At 35.0% G+C, this 19251-nt stretch overlaps 1 protein-coding gene and 1 long non-coding RNA gene across 12 annotated transcripts in view; one reads left to right on the forward strand and one right to left on the reverse strand.

Moving 5' to 3' along the window:
• The window catches only part of LOC126745260 (uncharacterized), a 65218-nt gene that overhangs the window by 30935 nt on the left and 15032 nt on the right, over positions 1-19251 (reverse strand). The window lies entirely within an intron of this gene.
• LOC126745256 (DNA polymerase zeta catalytic subunit) overlaps positions 1-19251 on the forward strand; it is a 125751-nt gene that overhangs the window by 19856 nt on the left and 86644 nt on the right. Inside the window, exon 7 of one of the 9 annotated variants that reach the window (XM_050453017.1) lies at positions 6294-8351. The exons of 7 other annotated variants lie outside the window; for them this stretch is intronic. In XM_050453017.1, the coding sequence (XP_050308974.1) occupies positions 6294-6467 (174 nt within the window). In that variant the 3' untranslated portion in view covers positions 6468-8351. Of the gene's footprint in view, positions 1-6293; positions 8352-9189; positions 9337-19251 lie in introns of those variants that run through there. One more of the 9 variants, XM_050453019.1, reaches the window with a different exon arrangement.

Consider the following 19251-nt stretch of genomic DNA (forward strand, 5'->3'; position numbering starts at 1 on the left):
CTACACGGCTTAGATAAAATGGATATTAATTTGCTTGGCACGGAAGAAATTAAATATGAACTAGCGATACGTGGTCTTCCTTTATCGGGTACTTTTGCTCAAAAACGTACTACTTTGCGCGAGGTCATACAATTAGAACGTGATGGACGTATGCCACCACCGACTACTTCCTGTTACGATTCTGACAGCGAGTTGTCAATTTGTGAAGCAAAATTAATCACCCTTTCTCGCGATATAACAAATTTTGATTTTAATAACAGAGCAAACGAATTTCGTCGCATTTTTACCTTACTTACGCATACTAGATCTCGCTTAAACCGGATTTTATGCATCGAAAGATCCGAACGAGATGCGAAAATAAAGATTGAGAAGAATTGCCATGAACTGTTCGATCGCTTGGTGCTTGTAAAAGAAGGAAATTATATTCCTGTACAAACTCACCATTCTGCAGCCAACCATCATCGACTCGAATCCGCTAATCACAGTATATTGGATACAAATAACCCCAATGATTCTCAACCATTATTAGTTCCTCATACAACTACCCACAAAGACCCAGCCATCGTTCATGATCTGATTAGTTTAGATGAAAATCAGAGACAGTCATCTAGTCAGTCTGTTCTAACTGTATCCCACGATAGATTAGAGCCAGTAACTGACAACCGTCGAGTGATCCGTCCACTATCTCACTTAGTAAGAGAAAACTATCCGGAGTCATCTGACCCTAATAGTCACACAAATATTCCACATTCCTCTTTTAGGCCTGTTGATATTCAACCTCCTTCTTTACAATTGTCTTCTCCCCAAGGTTTAGATACTTCCCTACCTATATCTCAGAGACGTCGTGACTCAATGATCGCAGAGGGAATTCCAGAACAAATTCCACCCTCAGCAACTTTGAATCCGACAAATGGAGTATCAGACAATTACCGTCAGTTTTTAGGACATTCCTCTCAAGTTCCTCACTCAACTTCTAACGGGCGTGTAAATAATCAGTTAGGTACCACATCTTATGATCAGTATGATCCAGGTTATTTCCAACATGGTGGACCTAATGAAAGACGTTCTCGAATAAGGTTTATGGATTCGGAAGTAGATGCCTCACGACAAGTGCATACTGATGCATCTCATATCATAGATGAAACTTTAAGTCACCCTAATCCAGTTGTGGATCTTGCCAATCGACTTGACAATTTTGAGTTTTCTCCATTACGAGGACAACCAAGTCGATATTATATAAGTTCTCCGCCTTACAAGTATCACGATGTGTCGTCGTGGAACTTAAAATATAATGGTCAGTCTAGTGTGACAGACTTTCTCGAACGCCTTGAAGAGCTTCGTGTCTCTAGAGGAGTCTCCAAAGAACATCTTTTAAAGTCTGCCCCAGAACTCTTTACAAAAGATGCTCTCCTTTGGTTTCGGACAAAACGCTTTTCCCAATGGGATGATCTTCAAGCTCAATTACGAGTTGCATTCCAGCCTTTTGATTATGAGTTTGGCCTTTGGGATGAGATTCATCACCGAACTCAAGGTTCCCACGAACGTGTGGTTAGTTTTGTCGTAGCTATGGAAGCATTATTTAGAAAACTCCCAAATTTGCCCTCAGAAACCACCCGGTTACAAGTTATCAGAAGAAATCTGTTACCTCACATTCAGCGAAGACTTGCTACAGAACGTATCAACACTCTTGATGAACTATTGTATCTAAGTAGATCAATTGAGGAAACTGAAGCACGAGTTCAAAGATTTGCTTCTCCTCCTACAAATTACCGGAATTTGTTGGAACCATCGTTAGCTTATCATAAACCCTCCTGGCAACCTTCACAGTTAGCTTCAATTAAACAAGCTATGTCAGAAGATCTTCTCCATTTTGAGGAAGACACGACTACTCTTTGCCCGGTTTCTTCAACACAAAAGTGTTGGAACTGTCAAGAAGTTGGTCATAATTTCAGGCAGTGCCAGAAGCCTCGCCAGAAATTTTGCTTCAGATGTGGCTCTCCGAATGTTATTTCCAAAAATTGTAGCAAGTGTACAAAAAACTCCGAGATCGGAAGACGTCAGTAGGCCCTCCGTCTTCCTCAGTTAATTCTAATGTATCGGTCAACCAGAATGAACTCCTTGACTTTATCTTATCACACGCGAAAGGCGATTTGCGACCCCATCTAGAAATAAAAATCTACGGAAAATCCTTTCTTGCCTTATTAGATAGCGGCTCTACTCGAACTATTATTGGTTCTAAAGGATGGAAGATTTTAGAACCACTCTGTTGCATAAATCCTAGTAATGATTCCAGTTGTATTGTAGCAAATGGCGAAAGTGTTAAAGGATTAGGAACTGCACAAGTGCCTATCCAGCTTCGCGATCGAGTGATCCTACTAGAAGTTCTCATTGTCCCGTCTCTATTCCATAACGTCATCCTAGGTATAGATTTTTGGAAGAATATGAAGATTATCCCCGATCTTTATTCTTCAGAATGGAGTTTTCGCTCCGACCTGCAGGAAACTAGTCATTTGTCGGCCATTCAGTCAATCGCCACGCTCACCTCCGAGCAACGACAAATCCTAGACAAATTTATTGAGGACACTCGCTCGGCTATAGGAAGTAGAATTGGGTGTACAAATCTCATCGAACTTGTCATCAAGACAGATTCACCCCCTATCAAGCAGAGGTATTATCCTTTGTCCCCAGCTCTTCAGAAGGAAGTTAATATGGAGTTAGAAAAAATGTTGTCTGAAGATATAATAGAACCATCCGACTCTCCATGGTCCTCTCCAATAGTCATGATACGGAAGAAGTCTGGAGGTTGGAGATTTTGTGTCGATTACCGTGTCCTTAACAAGGTCACTACCCCTGATTCTTACCCTCTTCCCTTTGTTAGTTCAATCTTAGATAAGCTTCGAGACGCTCAATACTTAACAACGTTAGACATTAAGTCTGCGTACTGGCAGATCCCTATATCAAAAGAATCACGTCCTTTAACTGCATTTACTGTTCCATCTCGAGGTCTCTTTCAATTTAAACGTATGCCTTTCGGATTGACAAATGCCCCCGCCGTATGGCAAAGATTGATCGATCGTGTAGTCGGCGTTGATCTCGAACAGTTTGTATTTGTATATCTTGACGACGTAATCATCTGCACTCCTACATTTCAAAAACACATTGAGATTTTGCAAGAAGTGATTAAGCGAATAACTCGCGCAGGACTCACTCTTAACCCCGATAAGTGTCAGTTTTGTAAGTCTGAACTAAAGTACTTGGGATATGTAGTCAATGCTTCAGGACTGCTAGTTGATCCTGAGAAAGTAGAGGCAATTTTAAATATACCTTCTCCTAAAAATGCTACAGAGGTTCGACGCATAGTTGGTATGGCGTCCTGGTATCGTCGTTTTGTGCCGAATTTCTCTACAGTTATTGCACCCCTTACTGCCCTGACGCGCAAAAATTCAAAATTTATTTGGGATTTAAACTGTGATGCGGCATTTAAGAAAATCAAAGAATATCTTGTCCAAGCTCCTGTACTATCGTGTCCCGATTTTAGTGTTCCCTTTTCTGTACAATGCGATGCATCTGATTATGGGCTTGGAGCTGTATTGTCACAGGTACAAAATGGTGAAGAACGAGTTATCTGCTACCTTAGTCGATCTCTTAATAAGAACGAAAGACGATACAGTACCACTGAAAAGGAATGTTTGGCAGTCCTTTTTGCCATAGAAAAGTTACGACCTTACCTGGAAGGCACAAAATTTACCGTAATAACTGACCATTATAGCCTAAAATGGTTACATTCCATTAAAGATCCTATGGGTAGAATAGCCCGATGGAGCATAAGATTGCAGCAATATGACTTCGATATAATACATAGAAAGGGAAAAGAACACGTTGTTCCTGATGCCCTGTCTCGCTCTGTACCTGCCGTGGATTCCATTCTTCCTTTCATCGCCACCATCGATCCAATTAATTCCGATTCTTGGTATGCGGGTATGTGCCAAAAGGTAGAGCAGGACCCTTTAAAATATCCTTTGTGGTGGGTTGAAAATGGGAAACTTTACAAAAAAGTCAAAGAAAGGTACCCCGAGCTTACAGGAAGGACCTTTACAATGCTATTAGTTATACCAAAACACGAACGATCTGCTATATTACGAGCCAACCATGATCCCCCAGAATGTGGACATCTAGGAGTTTTCAAAACATATTCCAGAATAGCGAGACGTTATTACTGGCCAAGTATGCGGTCTGACGTAGCCAAATATATTCGGCGATGTCATGTTTGTCTGCAAACAAAGCCACAACAAAAAGCCCCTGCTGGTCAAATGCTTAGCTCCCAACCAAGTAACTCTAGACCCTGGCAGACCATCAGCATAGATCTTGTAGGTCCCTTACCACGGTCAACATCTGGATATAGTTACATTCTCTCTGTGTGTGACGTATTTAGTAAATACGTATTATTCTATCCCTTACGTTCAGCTACTACAAGGGAAATACTTAAATGGATGGAAGATCATATCATTCTGATCTATGGTGCACCTGAAACTGTTATCACGGATAATGGCGCGCAATTTCGAAGTAAATCTTTTCAGGAACTCATGGCTAAGTACCATATTAAAATAAAGTACACTGCGAATTACCACCCACAAGCGAATCCAGTAGAACGAGTACATAGAGTTCTAAAGTCCAGTTTGTCAGCCTATGTTGCTGATGACCACCGTCAATGGGATAAATATCTCGCAAAAGTTGGTTGTGCAATTCGTTCCTCTCGCCATGAAGTCACCGATTTTACCCCCAATTTTATCATGTTCGGCCGTGAAATCTTCTTTGACCATGATACCGAAAATGTTAACCCTAATAGTGAACCTGATGCTTTGAGGAGATCTGAAACACTCAAGAAGATTTTTGGCGACGTCCAAAAGCGAACTCAGCAAGCTTTCTACCGATCAAAGCGCGTTTATGATTTGCGAAAGCGCGACGATAGATTCACCGTTGGTCAAAAGGTTTGGAAACGGAACATCGTTCTTTCGGATGCCACTAAAAATTTCACGTCTAAGTTAGCGCCAAAATTCGCTGGACCATTCTCTATACATCGTATTGTGTCCCCTTGGACTTACGAACTTATTGATGATAACGGTAAAAATTTAGGAATCTGGCACGCAAAGGATCTCAAAGCACATCCTCCTGATTCAGACTAAACCCCCAATTTTTAACTTTAAACCCCGATTTGACTTTAGATTAGGATTAGAATAAGTTAATTTAGGTTTATTAGGCTAGATATATTAGAGTAAATTGATTGGGTGAATTAAGTTAATTTAGGTTTATTAGGCTAGATATATTAGAGTAAATTAAGTTAATTTATGTTTATTAGGCTAGGTATATTAGAGTAAATTAATTGGGTAAATTAATTAAAAGGTTTAAGTGAATTAACTGAGTTAGGCCAAATTTTCGTGATTTTTTTTTTGTAGTAATTACAATATGTAGCACATGGTTCTTTTTGTCTCCTTGTTCAAAATTTTTTTTCTCAAAAAAAAAAAAAAAATTTTTTTTGAGGAAGGGGAGGTGTTGTTACAGTTTATTTTCGTCAGATACATAAAGAATAAGAAAATAAAATGAATCTAAAATGTTAGCGAAAGCATAGCTCGATTATAAAACTTTAAGAGGCAATTTCTAAGTTATTTTGGTGCTAAAATTAATAAAATAAACAGTTATCATTTCAGTATTAATTCTATTTTTGATATCAATAATTTTCAACCCTTATGATGAAACTCAAATTATTAATCAAAACTTTAATTTTTTTTTAATTGTTTTGATTTAACTAATGTCAGAAGTCATATCCTAGCCAATAAGATCCCAGCTCATTCTCCCATATCCCTACTAAAACCATTTCTGGCGCGAAAATCTTTGACCTCTAGGAGTCTTGAAGAACAAGCCTTTGAAGAAGGTTGTTTCTTGGTATTTTTGCCGATTTTACTCCAATGAAAAGTTGAAAACTCACCTTTTGGGTATTTTAGTTTGTGGATACTAAATGCCATACTGCAATAGTGCAGGATTATAAGTGGTGTAGTTAAATCCCAACTTTTTCAAGGTTCTTTGTTTAAGTGTCCAGTTTTGTGTTCCCGAGAAAAGGCCAATTCCATTGGTAAGTCCTAATATTTTAATTTGGCATCTTGGTTTCTGATAATCTACATATTACACATGTAATTTTATATAAGTAGACTCACGCATACCGTTAAGTTTAACCATCAATGCTTATATCTACTTACTCTATTGGCGATTCCTCAATCTGGGTATTCTTCCACTTTCAGGCTTTTTCTTTTATCCCCCCCGTATGGTCTTTATCTACGATTATAAGAGGTAGAAATCTCCACTCATCTACTCCAATAACGTCCACAACATCTACATTGACATTTACTGTTAAACCGATCCACCCAGGTCCCCCACCGCAATCATGCAGCCCTTTTGGAGCCAGGTTTGATTAATGTTTGTGACGTTTAGTGAACCATGCAGTCAGTAAAACAACCTAACCAGTAAACCAAAGTCCTGTCAACATTGATTAGCTTTACTGTAGTATATTAGATTAAATACTAACCTCAAAATTACATTGTTACCACTCTGATCATTAGATTTTACTACCACACCATTGTTTTGAATAGTTTCATAATAACTAGGTACATATTAGTTATTTTATTGAAATAGACCGTATAGATCTTGTAAACTGGATAAATAGGCCTATTTCGAAAGTACCCATGCAAACTTTTAGCCCCAAACAACATAATACAAAATTTTAGTTTTGATATAAACACTATATATAGGAAGGGCAACATAACTTGTTCTTAGAATAATAAGTTTGATTATTAATTTTTCTTTTAATATAGATTCACTTAAAACTGTCTATTCTTCCTTGTGAGATTTTATTTCAGGTTTATAGGTAGGTATAGTGCTTTTAGTAATTTCCTGTTTTCTTGGTCATCGGGATTTTCTTATCCATCTGGGATAAAACAGGTGGCGCTTATATTTTATTCATGTCTTGTTGAATCCACGCCACTCTACCAAAGTGGTTAGTGCTAGTCGGCTTCCCTTTGAGAGGATCCCCTGAGCTGTCTCTATAGCCTATAGTAAGTCTCCCTCCTTCCATTGGTTCCCTGGTACCCACTTCCTAACCCTCACTCCCCATATCTTTACTCTCCTTTTTCCTTCCTGTTATTCTCCATCCCTCCATTCAAATTTCATTTAATCCAAGTATAATTAAAGCAATATTAAAGTAATAAATTTTTATTGATTAATTATATTGATTAATTCTTTAATTATTAATTCTCTATTTATTTTTTTCATTTAACAGATTTTTTCCAGAAAGTCAACAAGGTCATTATTTAATAAATTTGAAAACTCATTGGAATTGAGCCGATCAGGAAGTATTCCAGGCCCGCAAAGGCGACCTCTCTTTAATCCTATCCATACGTTGACCCGTATCTCATGCTGAAAATGTGAAACAACAGTCGCATGAGGATTTTCTGTATGTCATTTATGGTTATTTCTTAAATTCATTATTCTGGCTCTTGTAAATGTTGCTTCATCTGTTCAAAATATTTGATCTGTTCCCCACTCTTGCAACTTATTCAAGTACCACAAAAAACATCAAACAGATGCAAATTATTTTTTTTAAGAACTCTATAGTGGAATGGTGAATCCTTAATGCAGTACCAATGCGGCGAGTACTTCTAGATCTATCTTCTGTAACAGCTCTCATAATCGCAGGTTCTTGTCTCCAGCGTTGATCATTTTGACCACCTTCTCTAATCCGCAAACCTCGAAAGGAACCAGTTTTCCCACAGCGTCTGAGCACTTCTGCAAATGTACTTCTATGGGGTTGCCGTCTATTAGGAAAACAAAGCGCATACTCCCTTGCTGCATTCCGCGAGTTTCAATTTGCGACACCGTAAATAAATAAGATGTCCCGATATTCAATGTTTGTGAAACTAGGCATTATTTTTTTAAACACATTTAAATCAAATTACTTATTTAACTACTTTAAGTTGAAGTGAAAACTTAATGACACTTCTTATCAAATTATAAATATCTATGCTTTTGTTTTAAAATCAAGTAATACATGGTTTGTAAATTTCCTTCTTTTGTGGATTTATTGCAATTTACAAAAGAAGAATAAATATTGCGATATGTTATTTGTTTACGGCTTCTCTAATGGAAATTTGTGGAGTTGTTGTGTTAGGGAAGATAGATCTACAAGTACTCACCGCATTTTCCACAAAATTTGAAAATTTTCAATTTTGTGGTTTTCTTTCTTTTGCCCATGATATTGCAGTGAAAACAAATAGCTATCACAAAAGTAAATATATCATTGGAAAGCATATTAAATGCAGTAGTTTTCGCTGAAAAAAAAAACAAACAAAACAACCCTATTTACCAAATTTTAGAAAAACAACGAAAAAGATACCACTAATTTTGCACATTTCCCAAATGTTACATTTATTTTCTAACACCCGGTATAAAAAATTACTCAAAAACTTAAATATACCCATCTTATAGCAAATTTAATTCTCTTTCAGATGGTATATCTAAATTTTATGTGGTGGTAAGAATAACGGAGATATTCTTGTTTATATGAAAAAAAAACAAAGAAATTTGATAAAATCAAAAAAATGTTAAATATCAGAAGAACTAACAACTTTTCCAAAAAATGTTACGACTTTTTTGTTGCAAATGACTTGTATAATCACCTCTTAAAGTTTGGCGATTTTTATAGTAGACATCCTGTATAGTGCTGTTATAACTGTTAATTTAATATTTCGTTAATGATATTTGCATATTTATTTCTTTTTTATACGTATTTTGACTATATCGTAATTCTTCAATTGCTTTGTCATATCTTTCTCCATCATCGCTGTCTTACGTACCAAAAAACCATTTTGATGTTTTACTTAATATATTTACTAAACCTCGTTTTTCACGGTGATGTGGTTTTATATTATTGAGTTTAGTATTAATTTCCTTACTAAATTTTTAGCATGTTTAAGCAAATCTATAATATTAATATGGTGTAAAAGCAAAGCATTAATTATATTTGTTTCGTTGCGAGAAGCCTCTAAAATTATCTTCTAATTTACTAAGTCCTAATATTAATGGATTAACTTCTATATAATGAATGAAAGTATGTTTACTTTTAATGATTCTCGCATTTCCTAGGTAAAATGGGAATAAAGAGGATTTGATCGGGGTTATGATAGGATTAAGCGACTAATCACTGTTGTCAACAATAATGGTAGGAGGGCTCTGCAAGGCTCTTCTGAAGTGTCAGGAACCTCATTTTTCCTAAGGAAAAGAAATTGTTTTTTTAGGCTTTTAAATCATAGATTTATGTACAACTGTCTTGTTTATTAATATTTTTATTAGTTTATTAATAATAAACTAACAATTTATTATTATTTTTAGTTTATTAATAATTTTATTACCTATGTCCTCTTAACCGTATTCTATTTTCTTACGCGAGTTAAATTCAGATATCGACGAACGGACTTTTAAAAAACATTTATTGATACAAAAGGGCCTTAAAACTAGGTGAACAGAAATATGAACAGCAACGGTATTAGCCGAGGCTTTGACACAATATTAATGCTAACGATAAATTACAAGCGATTTCTTAAATATAAAAATAGTCCTAAGCTAAGCATTTTATAATGTAATATAAACAATTAATTGTGGTTTGAGGATATGTCTCCTCCACCCTCAGTTCTGTCAACGTCCTCGTTGACAAGTCTCTGCAGGATTCTCAAAGGGGTGGCCTTCTTTCTTCCTTGTTTTTGCCAATGGTAGATGATCAATGCTAAGCAGCATAAAAGAATGATTGATATTGTCGTAAGAACATAATTGTGCATTGGAACATGTTGTGCTAGGTCATGGAAATGTATTGGTTTGATGATATCTTCTTGGATTTTCTTAGGGTCTTGAAGATGTCTAATTTCTAGATTGATTGAATTATTGGTGTTTGGGACTTTTATAATTTTTGGAATTATGACTGAAATATTGTTGATGGCTAATGAGTATTTGTGTTGATTAATTATTACGTCACATTGACTTTGAATAAGGTTGCAGTCTTGGAGTATAATCTTCTGAAACTGGAAGCAATCTTCATAAATTGTTTCAGGGCTTTTTGTACAAAATAGGAGTGCATTCCTATAAGTTAAGGTATGTACCTTAAAATTCTTTAGAACAGTGGCATACTGACAATTTTTGGGTAAAATACATCCATTGGCAATTGGTCCAGAGCAGATCCATTGTGAGTTGACTTCTTCGCATTGGCTATATCATAGTTCGTTGCAATAGTATTTACTAGGACTTATAATTAATTTTGATTCATTATTTGGCACAGGATAACTAATTCTAAATTACATACATTTTGTTCAACTATGGGTTTCTTAATTGCTAGAATTGCCATTTCATTTAAAATTAAAAGGCCGGTTTTACAGATTAAGGTTAATTCCGATAAATGCTTAATTGGCCATAGTGCATTTTTAGGATAGTGAACTTTCAAGTATTGCCATATTTCATTGATTTGTTTTAATGTTAAAATTTCGAGATCTAAAGTTTCTAGGTGTCCAAAAGATAAAATACGTAATATTTTTTCTAAAAATTGATTTAAGTTGGTAATCTGAATATATTGACTTTGCAGATTTAACATTAAATTAGACTGGGTATTTGATTTAGAAATTTCATTACGTATGTTTTTCGAGTTCTCGTTAATCGTGTGAATATTATTTTTAAACTCTTGCATTATATTTCCTGCGAATGAACTAAGGTCGTTGATTTTGTGCATAGACTCAAGCTGATTAAATTTCAATATTTGCAAATTCTGGGTAATAACCTCTAGGTCATTGTTATCTAAGTTTCCTGTAATGAACTTGATACCACTTCCTAGGTAGTTTATTAAACCTCGTTTTTTTCGATTTTGCATAATATTTAAGTTATTTTCGTCAAATACATTTAACTTTGCGAAAGTGTCATATGTATCATTTAATGCTTTAGAAGTCAAATAAAATTGTGATTTAATTAAAATACTATTTTGATTATTTACAGAGGGTTGCATAATTAATAAATTGGTAAATAATTGGGATAACGAATACTTAAGGCTACTTATATTAAAGGGTATATATGTAGTATGATATTGACTTATTACTAAAGAGGGAGCAACTTCTTCTATATAATATCCATTATTGTGGAGTTTGTGCACCTGAAGTGCTTGGCAAGGGCTCGTTTGATTGAGTAGGGCCAGGATCAGGGTCGGGATCAGGTGGCTGAAAAGGTATAGATTTTTTTCTAAGTCTTTTGATTTTTCTAAGATGAGTAGATATTGGTTTTTTCTTAGCGGTACCTGTTATTTTATTTTTGTCTATTTGGGATACTTTTAGGGGTACGTACTGTGGGTTCATTTTATTTCTAAGGGTAGTTTTCTTATATACCGTATCATCTGGGAGTATTTCTGGAGGTTTTTCTGTGTTTTTATTTTGTTTTTGAGTATTTGTAGCTTGCTTGTTGTAAGCTGTTTTATAAATTTGTTCGTGGAATGGTAGTAACTCCTTTTTTCGTCTGTCATTATATTGCTCAAATAAGGTTAGGTCGTTATCGATGTTCGGTTCGTTTACGTAAGGGCCATATAATATGGAAAAGGGCGAATGACCTGTTGTCGAGTGAATACTTTGATTATAGATTAAGACAGCGGAAGTCATGAGATTTTGAGGGGTTTCATCGGGATTTTGCATTTTCAGAATTCTTAGTTTTTCTAAAAGTGTGGAATGCAATCTTTCTACAGGACTATTGGAGGAAGAATTTCCTGGAGTAGTGTAATGAACTTCTATACAGAAAAGTTGACAGAATTCTTTGAATAAATTATTTTGAAATTCCTTACCCTGGTCTGTGACGATTTTTAAGGGGGTGTTATGATGTGAAAAGTAATGACGTAGTTTGCTTAAAATAGTAAGGGCGTTTTTATCAGTTATAAAATAGGCTTGGGCATATTTTGAGAATGAATCTATTATTGTTAGAAACTGACAATTTAAAAACTGGAAAATGTCTAGGTGAAGTGTCTTAAATGGTTTTTCAGAGAGCAAGGGTCCTTCGTAAGCGATTTTGTAAGGGTGTCTTTCATATTTATTTTGAAGGCATATTTCACATGAATTAATAAAATTAGTTATCGAATCTCGTAGTTTAGGCCAATAATATTTTTGTTTAATATGGTTATATGTTTCTGTTATACCGTTATGGTTACTTTTGTGATAATTGGCTAAAATTTCCTTTTGTTGAGTCTGGTCAGTCACGTCAAGGACGTAAGTGCTGGCAAAAACTAGTTTTACGCTTGTATTTAGATTAGAAAATACTTGTCTTCGAAACTCGAGTTTTAATTCGTCATTTTTAATAAATATAGTAAAGGTAACGTCTGGTTTAATTATGTCCTTGATAATTTTTAAAATGTGTTGTTCCTGATTTTCTTTTGAAATTTTTACAAAATGGTGGTTTTTATTAAAAGGTTTAGTGTAGGTATGTTTAAATTCATCGCCGTAGTCGATGACAAGACGGCTTGATGCATAATTGAGGGGTAATTCTGATATTGGGATATTCTTTCCTTCTGTATCATTATTGGAGTGTGCAGTGACGTCAGAATCGTCGTCGTTTGCGACAGGGTTAACAGGGTTTGAGATGTTTTGGGCTGGAGCGTCTTCTTTGTATCTTTCATTAAAGACAAAGTCGGCTAAGTCAAAATCGGATAAGTTGGCAACTGTATTGTCAACATTTGGGACATTAGACTGTGAATCGGTATCATTTGTTTCAAGAGTGTTAAGATTAATGCGGGAGAGAGCATCTGCTACTAGATTCTCTTTTCCTTTTTTATAGTGAATTTCGAAATTGTATTCCTCTAGTTTTATTTTCCAACGAATTAATCGGGAGTTGGGTTCTCTGATTTTTGAAAGCCAAACTAGGGGATTATGGTCAGTTTCAATTAGGAATTTTTGGCCATATAAGTATGGACGAAAATGTTTGGTCGAGTCCACTATTGCGAGAAGTTCTTTCTCTATAGTTGAGTAGTTTTTTTCTGCCGAATTTAGGGTTCTGGAAAAGAATGCAATTGGGTGGTCATTTTGCGATAGCACACTGCCTATGGCTATGTTGGAGGCGTCGGTGGTGAGCTTAAAGGGTTTTGTGAAATCAGGGTATTGCAAGATAGGGGAATTGGATATGAGTTCTTTGCATTTTAAAAAGGCATTTTTATACTCTAAATTTTCTATATCAATTTGAGTATTTTTCCGTAGACATCTCGTTAAAGGAAAGGTAATTTTGGCGAAATTTTTGATAAATCGGCGATAGTAGCCTACAAGCCCTAAAAAGGCTTTAATTTCTTTCTGATTCTTTGGTATCGGGTAACGTTGGATTACTTCAATTTTTAAAGGATTGGGTTTTATTCCCTCGGAGGTAATGATGTGTCCTAGGAAAGCTACCTCTTTACTCAGGAATTCTGACTTATCAGGCTGTATTTTGAGATTAACTTCCCTTACTTTTTTAAATATCTGACGTATATGGTCTATGTGTTCAGATAGGGATTTAGAAAAAATAACTATGTCATCCATGTAGACAAAGCAAAATTTGTATAAGTAATCACGGAAAACTTCATCCATCATACGTTGGAACGTAGCGGGTGCATTTTTAAGGCCGAAGGGCATTCTGAGGTATTCATAGTGACCATTGTTGACAGTAAAGGCCGTTTTTTCAATAGAATCGGGATCCATTTCTATTTGATGGAATCCTTGGGCGAGATCTAGGGTCGTGAAGTACGTGCATTTTCCGAGATTATCTAAAATTTCATCTATTCGGGGAAGAGGCCATTTTTCTTCTATTGTCTCGTTGTTAAGGGATGTATAGTTTATCACCATCCTATGTTTCTGGATGCCTGAAGCATCGGGCTTTTTTGGGACTATCCACACGGGTGCGGAATACGGAGATATTGAAGGACGAATTATTTTGTTCTCTAGTAATTTCTGAATTTGGGATTGTATCTCAATATTCATTAAAGGGGGATGTCGGAAGGATTTTACATAGATAGGTCTGTCTGGTTTAGTTCGAATTTTATGTTTGGTTTGACTGGTAAAACTGAGGTCACATCCTTCGTGATACATTATGTCTTTGTATTCATGACATAAAGGTAAAATTTTTGATTTTTCGAGAGGGGTTAAGTGATCGAAACGTAAGATGTTTTCAGGGTTGAATTTTTCTAAAATTGGGTATGATGGGTCTAGTATATCAAATTGATCTTGGGGGATGACTTTCATCCTTTGATGAAAATTTACGTGGACGGTAGGCGTGGGGTTGGGAATAGTGCAAAAGCCATTTTCAACTTTTACTAAACTGTCAGGTATAATATGATTTTTTATGTCAAACGAGGGCAAAATAGCGACACCATTTTCGAAATTTACTGGTATTTTTAAAAAGTTATTATTAAAGTTGTGTATCGGATGCAAGAGGGGTTTATTGTAAGCCAAAGAAAAGGGTATTATTATATTTTCCAACTTAAGGGTTTTGCTTTCATAATCTAGCAAGGCTTTTAAGTTTTTAAGATCTTTTGATCCTATTAAGGCATCGAAATCGTTATGCCAATTCAGTACTCTCATTTTAAATTCGTTTTTTATGCCTAGTTCTTCTAGCAAGGAAATTTTTAAATTTTTGGTTTCTTTATAAGTGTTCTTGCATGCAGTTACTTCGAAAGGTTCGATAAATATTTTGTCGGAATATTTGTTTGCAATTTTTGGAGATATGATAGAGTCGGAGGCACCGGAGTCAATTAAAATTGTCAAGTGCTTTTGTGGTAAATAAAAGTATGGGAGCTCAATTTGTTGTGCTACGTTATTTAAGTTGATGGTAGATCTGGGCCTGATTTCGGAAAATTTGCGAAATTATCAATTTCGAAATTTTGTTCGGAAGTGGGGTAGTGATTTTGGTCATTAGGATTCGTTAAGGTGGGATCGAAAGAGGTTTCTTCATATTGAAGGTTTGGCTCGTAATATTCAGAATAATGTTGGGGTGAATAATCGGTATAATGTTCAGACTGGTTATCTTCGACATAAGGCACATCGGGATAAGAGTTAGTGTTGGTCTCAATGTTAGTTAACTCTTGGGACACAAAATTTCGGGGGCCTGATGATTGGAAAAAGTTTGGTTGTCGAAAAGGCATTCTTTGTTGATACTGCCTAGAGGGTCCAGTTATGGAGATTGACATTGGAGTAGGGGGGTCTAATTTAGGTTTATTATGATTTTGGGGAGCGAAGACGTTTCTTGGTTTTCCAAAAACTTGAGCATTTGTCGGATAATGTCTTTGAACTGGTCTAGGTCGTATTTGTATGGGTTGACTGGGAAATTGTTGCTGGGGGAATGTCATGGGGGGTTGATTCTGGGGTAGTAATCTTACGGGACTTTGGAAGCTATTTTGTTTTACATAGGAATTATGGTTATTATTATTAGTAAATTGGTTATTATGAACATTAGACAGATTTGAAAAATTTACCTGTGATTCAATCATATTATAGTTAATTACATGCGTATATGCATCATCAAGTGTATTAGGGCGTTGTAACATTAACATCGTTTTTAATGTCTGAGGCGAATTGGCTGTCAGAATTAAAACCGAAGTTTTTTCTATTTGATTAATTAAAATTAATTTCGCATTTACATCTGAGACTTCGCAATGTAATTTAGAAAAAATTCTTTGTACAAAGGATTTGAGTCTATCTACAAATTGTAATATGCTTTCATTTTTATTGATCTTAAAGTATTGTAGTTGTTGGTGTAAAATTTGATAAGTGATAGGATCACCGAACTTTATCCTTAGGGCCTCTTTAATTGAAGGCCATGAATCTAAATCTGGTCTAGAAAGTAAAAAGTCTCGAGCATTGTCAATTAACTTTGACTTAATGGCTGCTAAAACAACTTTATTTTGTTCAATACCATCAATTGTAAAATATAATTGGTAAAACTCATCTATGGATATTATAAAACTTTCCAAATGGTTTTGAATTCCAGAGAAGGTTGGTAAGAGAGAAGTGTGGAATCTTATGTTTTCCATTTTAATATTTAAATTAGGTTTAGATAAATTAGAATCTAAAGTTAAGTTATCTAATAGGTTACTTATGCTATCTAAATTATTTTGATCGGAAATATTTTGACTATTAGAAATATTTGAATTTTCGTTTTCAACTACTAATCCTAAAGATGCCTTATTTCGTATTAATATGTTTTTTAATTTTTGCGACGGATATGGACTAGACATAGAATAATGGCAATTCAAACAAAAACTTACAGTACAATCAAGGGATGACCCATAGAGCTTGCACAGTAGAGGTTCACAACCAAAGGAGTCCCTATAAAGGTGTGGCTTGAATCGTTCTGGTCCAGATGAGATGCTTGGGAAGGCAGCACTTGGATCAGCTAGGTCCCTGACAACACGGTAGGCGGCTTAGCAGTTTCTCGGCTTGGTCTTCTCCAAAAGGGTCGCAGTACCAAGGGTTGCGGTACTTGGGGTTGGTCGATGTCTTCAGATTCTTGATGGATAGTGCACTAAGATTTGACAATCACTTTTACACAACGGTAAACCAATAAAGGGTAAAATTGCACTATCCTGTTCGCAGCGCCAGTTAAATTCAGATATCGACGAACGGACTTTTAAAAAACATTTATTGATACAAAAGGGCCTTAAAACTAGGTGAACAGAAATATGAACAGCAACGGTATTAGCCGAGGCTTTGACACAATATTAATGCTAACGATAAATTACAAGCGATTTCTTAAATATAAAAATAGTCCTAAGCTAAGCATTTTATAATGTAATATAAACAATTAATTGTGGTTTGAGGATATGTCTCGCGGTTTATCTGTAGTTCTTAAAGCAGATTTAGCGGTTACAAAGATTTTTGATCCTGATGGTATCTGTATGGGGGTTTCTCTATTTTTGTTTTGTTTTTCATAGAGACGTAATTTAGTGTTAAAAGATTGATTATTTTGAGATAATCTCATCTCTTAAATCAAATGGGTCTAAGGCCTTTAAACGTCCATTTAAGACATCGAAAGGGTTTTGATTAGTAACACATTGCGTAAATCATTAATTGTTTTGTTATTGTATTTGGGTCTTTGAGTTTTAAAACTCTAAGATGGTCAATTAGGGTTGAATGTACCCTTTTAGCAGGGCTGATACTATTCGAGTTGCCTGTAGTAGTGAAATGAAGTTTTATTTTGTGAAGTTTGCAGAAATCAATTAATAAAGAAGTTTTAAATTCTGTGTATCTGGTATAATTATATAATTTATATTAGTTATATAATTATCTGCTATAATTATCACAGGAAATCTAATAAGGTTGGTGACTTATGAAATCCATGGTGACTTATGAAAATAGCTAAGTTATCGAGAACTGTAATTGCGTTGCAACTGTGTTCTAAGGACTAAGCTTGAGTATAACGTGAAAAAACATCAATTATTGTTTGCAATTTGGAAAGTATCCATATGGATGGATTCTAAAGGTTCTCTAGGTGTGTAGTGAAAATTCTAGTTTTGGAAGGTGGAAGTCATATTTAGCCTGTTGACATATGTCACAGTTATTTATATATTGGGTGAGATCTAATTTCATATTGGGCCAGTAATATAGTTTCTTCAAAGACATCATACATTCACCGAGCCACCATTCCACCGAGGTATTAACTCGGTGGCAAGTTTTCTCGTGATGGTTTTTCTCTGAAATTTGTTTGCATTTCAACATTTACTATATCTCTAAAATGTAAAAATAACGGTATTAGAAGTTACTAATTTATAAGAGTTGTGTTTAAATGTTTGGGATAATATGACTCCTCTTTTAATTTTGATTGTTTAATGTACATACAGTGTACAACTTCAGGATCAATATATTCTTTGACAAAGTACAATATTTCATTTATATCAGTCAATTATTGGTCAAAGTTAAGTGATACCTATCTAATTTTGTTTTTAAAATGTTTTGTCTTAAAAGCATGACGTAGCCTATAGTATGGCTAAAAGTTCTTTTTCGATAGTTTCGATAATTGTCGAATAGTTGCATTCTTCTTGATGTAAGGTTCTTGATGCGTCTGCGATTGGAAGATATTGTCCTATATTTCCTTGACATAATACTTCTCCTATTGCTATATTTGAAGCATGGGTGGTTAAGATGAAGGGTTTAGTAAAGTCTGGATATTGTAATAAAGCATCGTTGCACAACAAATTTTTAGAGATTTCAAAGGCTTGTATGTATTCAGGGGTGTGTTTTAATACTGCTCCTTTCCTTAGGCATTTCGTGAATGGTTTAGTTAATTGTGCAAAGTGTCTAAAGTAACCTAAGAGTTTTAAGAATGATTTTATTTCTTTTGGTGTTCTTGGGTTCGGGAATTTTTGGATTGCTTCTATTTTTCTGAGATTGGGTTTGACTCCGTCGTTCGTTATTACGTGTCCCAGGAATTTAACTTCTGTTCATAAGAATTCAGATTTTTCAAGTTGAATTTTTAATTTTGCTGATTCTAGTCTTTGGAAAACATGTTGCAGGTTTTTTATATGCTTTTCTAGGCTTGCTAAAAAAACAATAATGTCATCCATGTAAACTAAACAAGTTTTTCTTTAAAGGTCTGTAAGTACATTGTCCATGATTGTCCAAATAGCATCCTTACATATTCAGAATGGCCATTTTTCACTGTGAATGCTGTTTTCTCTATAGAATTTTGTGCCGTCTCTATTTGGTGGAAGTCAATTGTGGAAAAGTATGTACACCTTCCTAATTTGTCTAATATATCATTAATGTTTGGCAGAGGGTATCTGTCATCAATGGTTTTAGAGTTAACCTGTCTGTAGTCATTAACAATTCACCATTTTTGTTTTTCACTTGCGTTAGGTTTTTTACTTCTATATTGGACTACTCCATGGACTTTGGCTGGGTAATTCCGTCTTTCAGCATTTTGCTAATTTGTTTTTGAACTTCTTCCTTGTGTATGAAAGGGTATTTATATGATTTGACATGTATCGGGATTTTATCGTGTGTTTTAATTTCATGTTTTATTTTATTAGTGAATGTTAATTTTTCATTCTCTCTACGAAAAATTTCTGAAAATTCCCTGATTAATTTAAAATATTTTGACTTTTCTCCTCTTTATTAAGATGGCCATGTCTTATAAGTTGGGTAATGTCGGGATTCTTATGAAATGTAATGTAATTATTGT

The sequence above is a fragment of the Anthonomus grandis genome, chromosome 15 (assembly GCF_022605725.1).
Source record: "Anthonomus grandis grandis chromosome 15, icAntGran1.3, whole genome shotgun sequence".
Classification (NCBI taxonomy): Eukaryota; Metazoa; Arthropoda; class Insecta; order Coleoptera; family Curculionidae; genus Anthonomus; species Anthonomus grandis.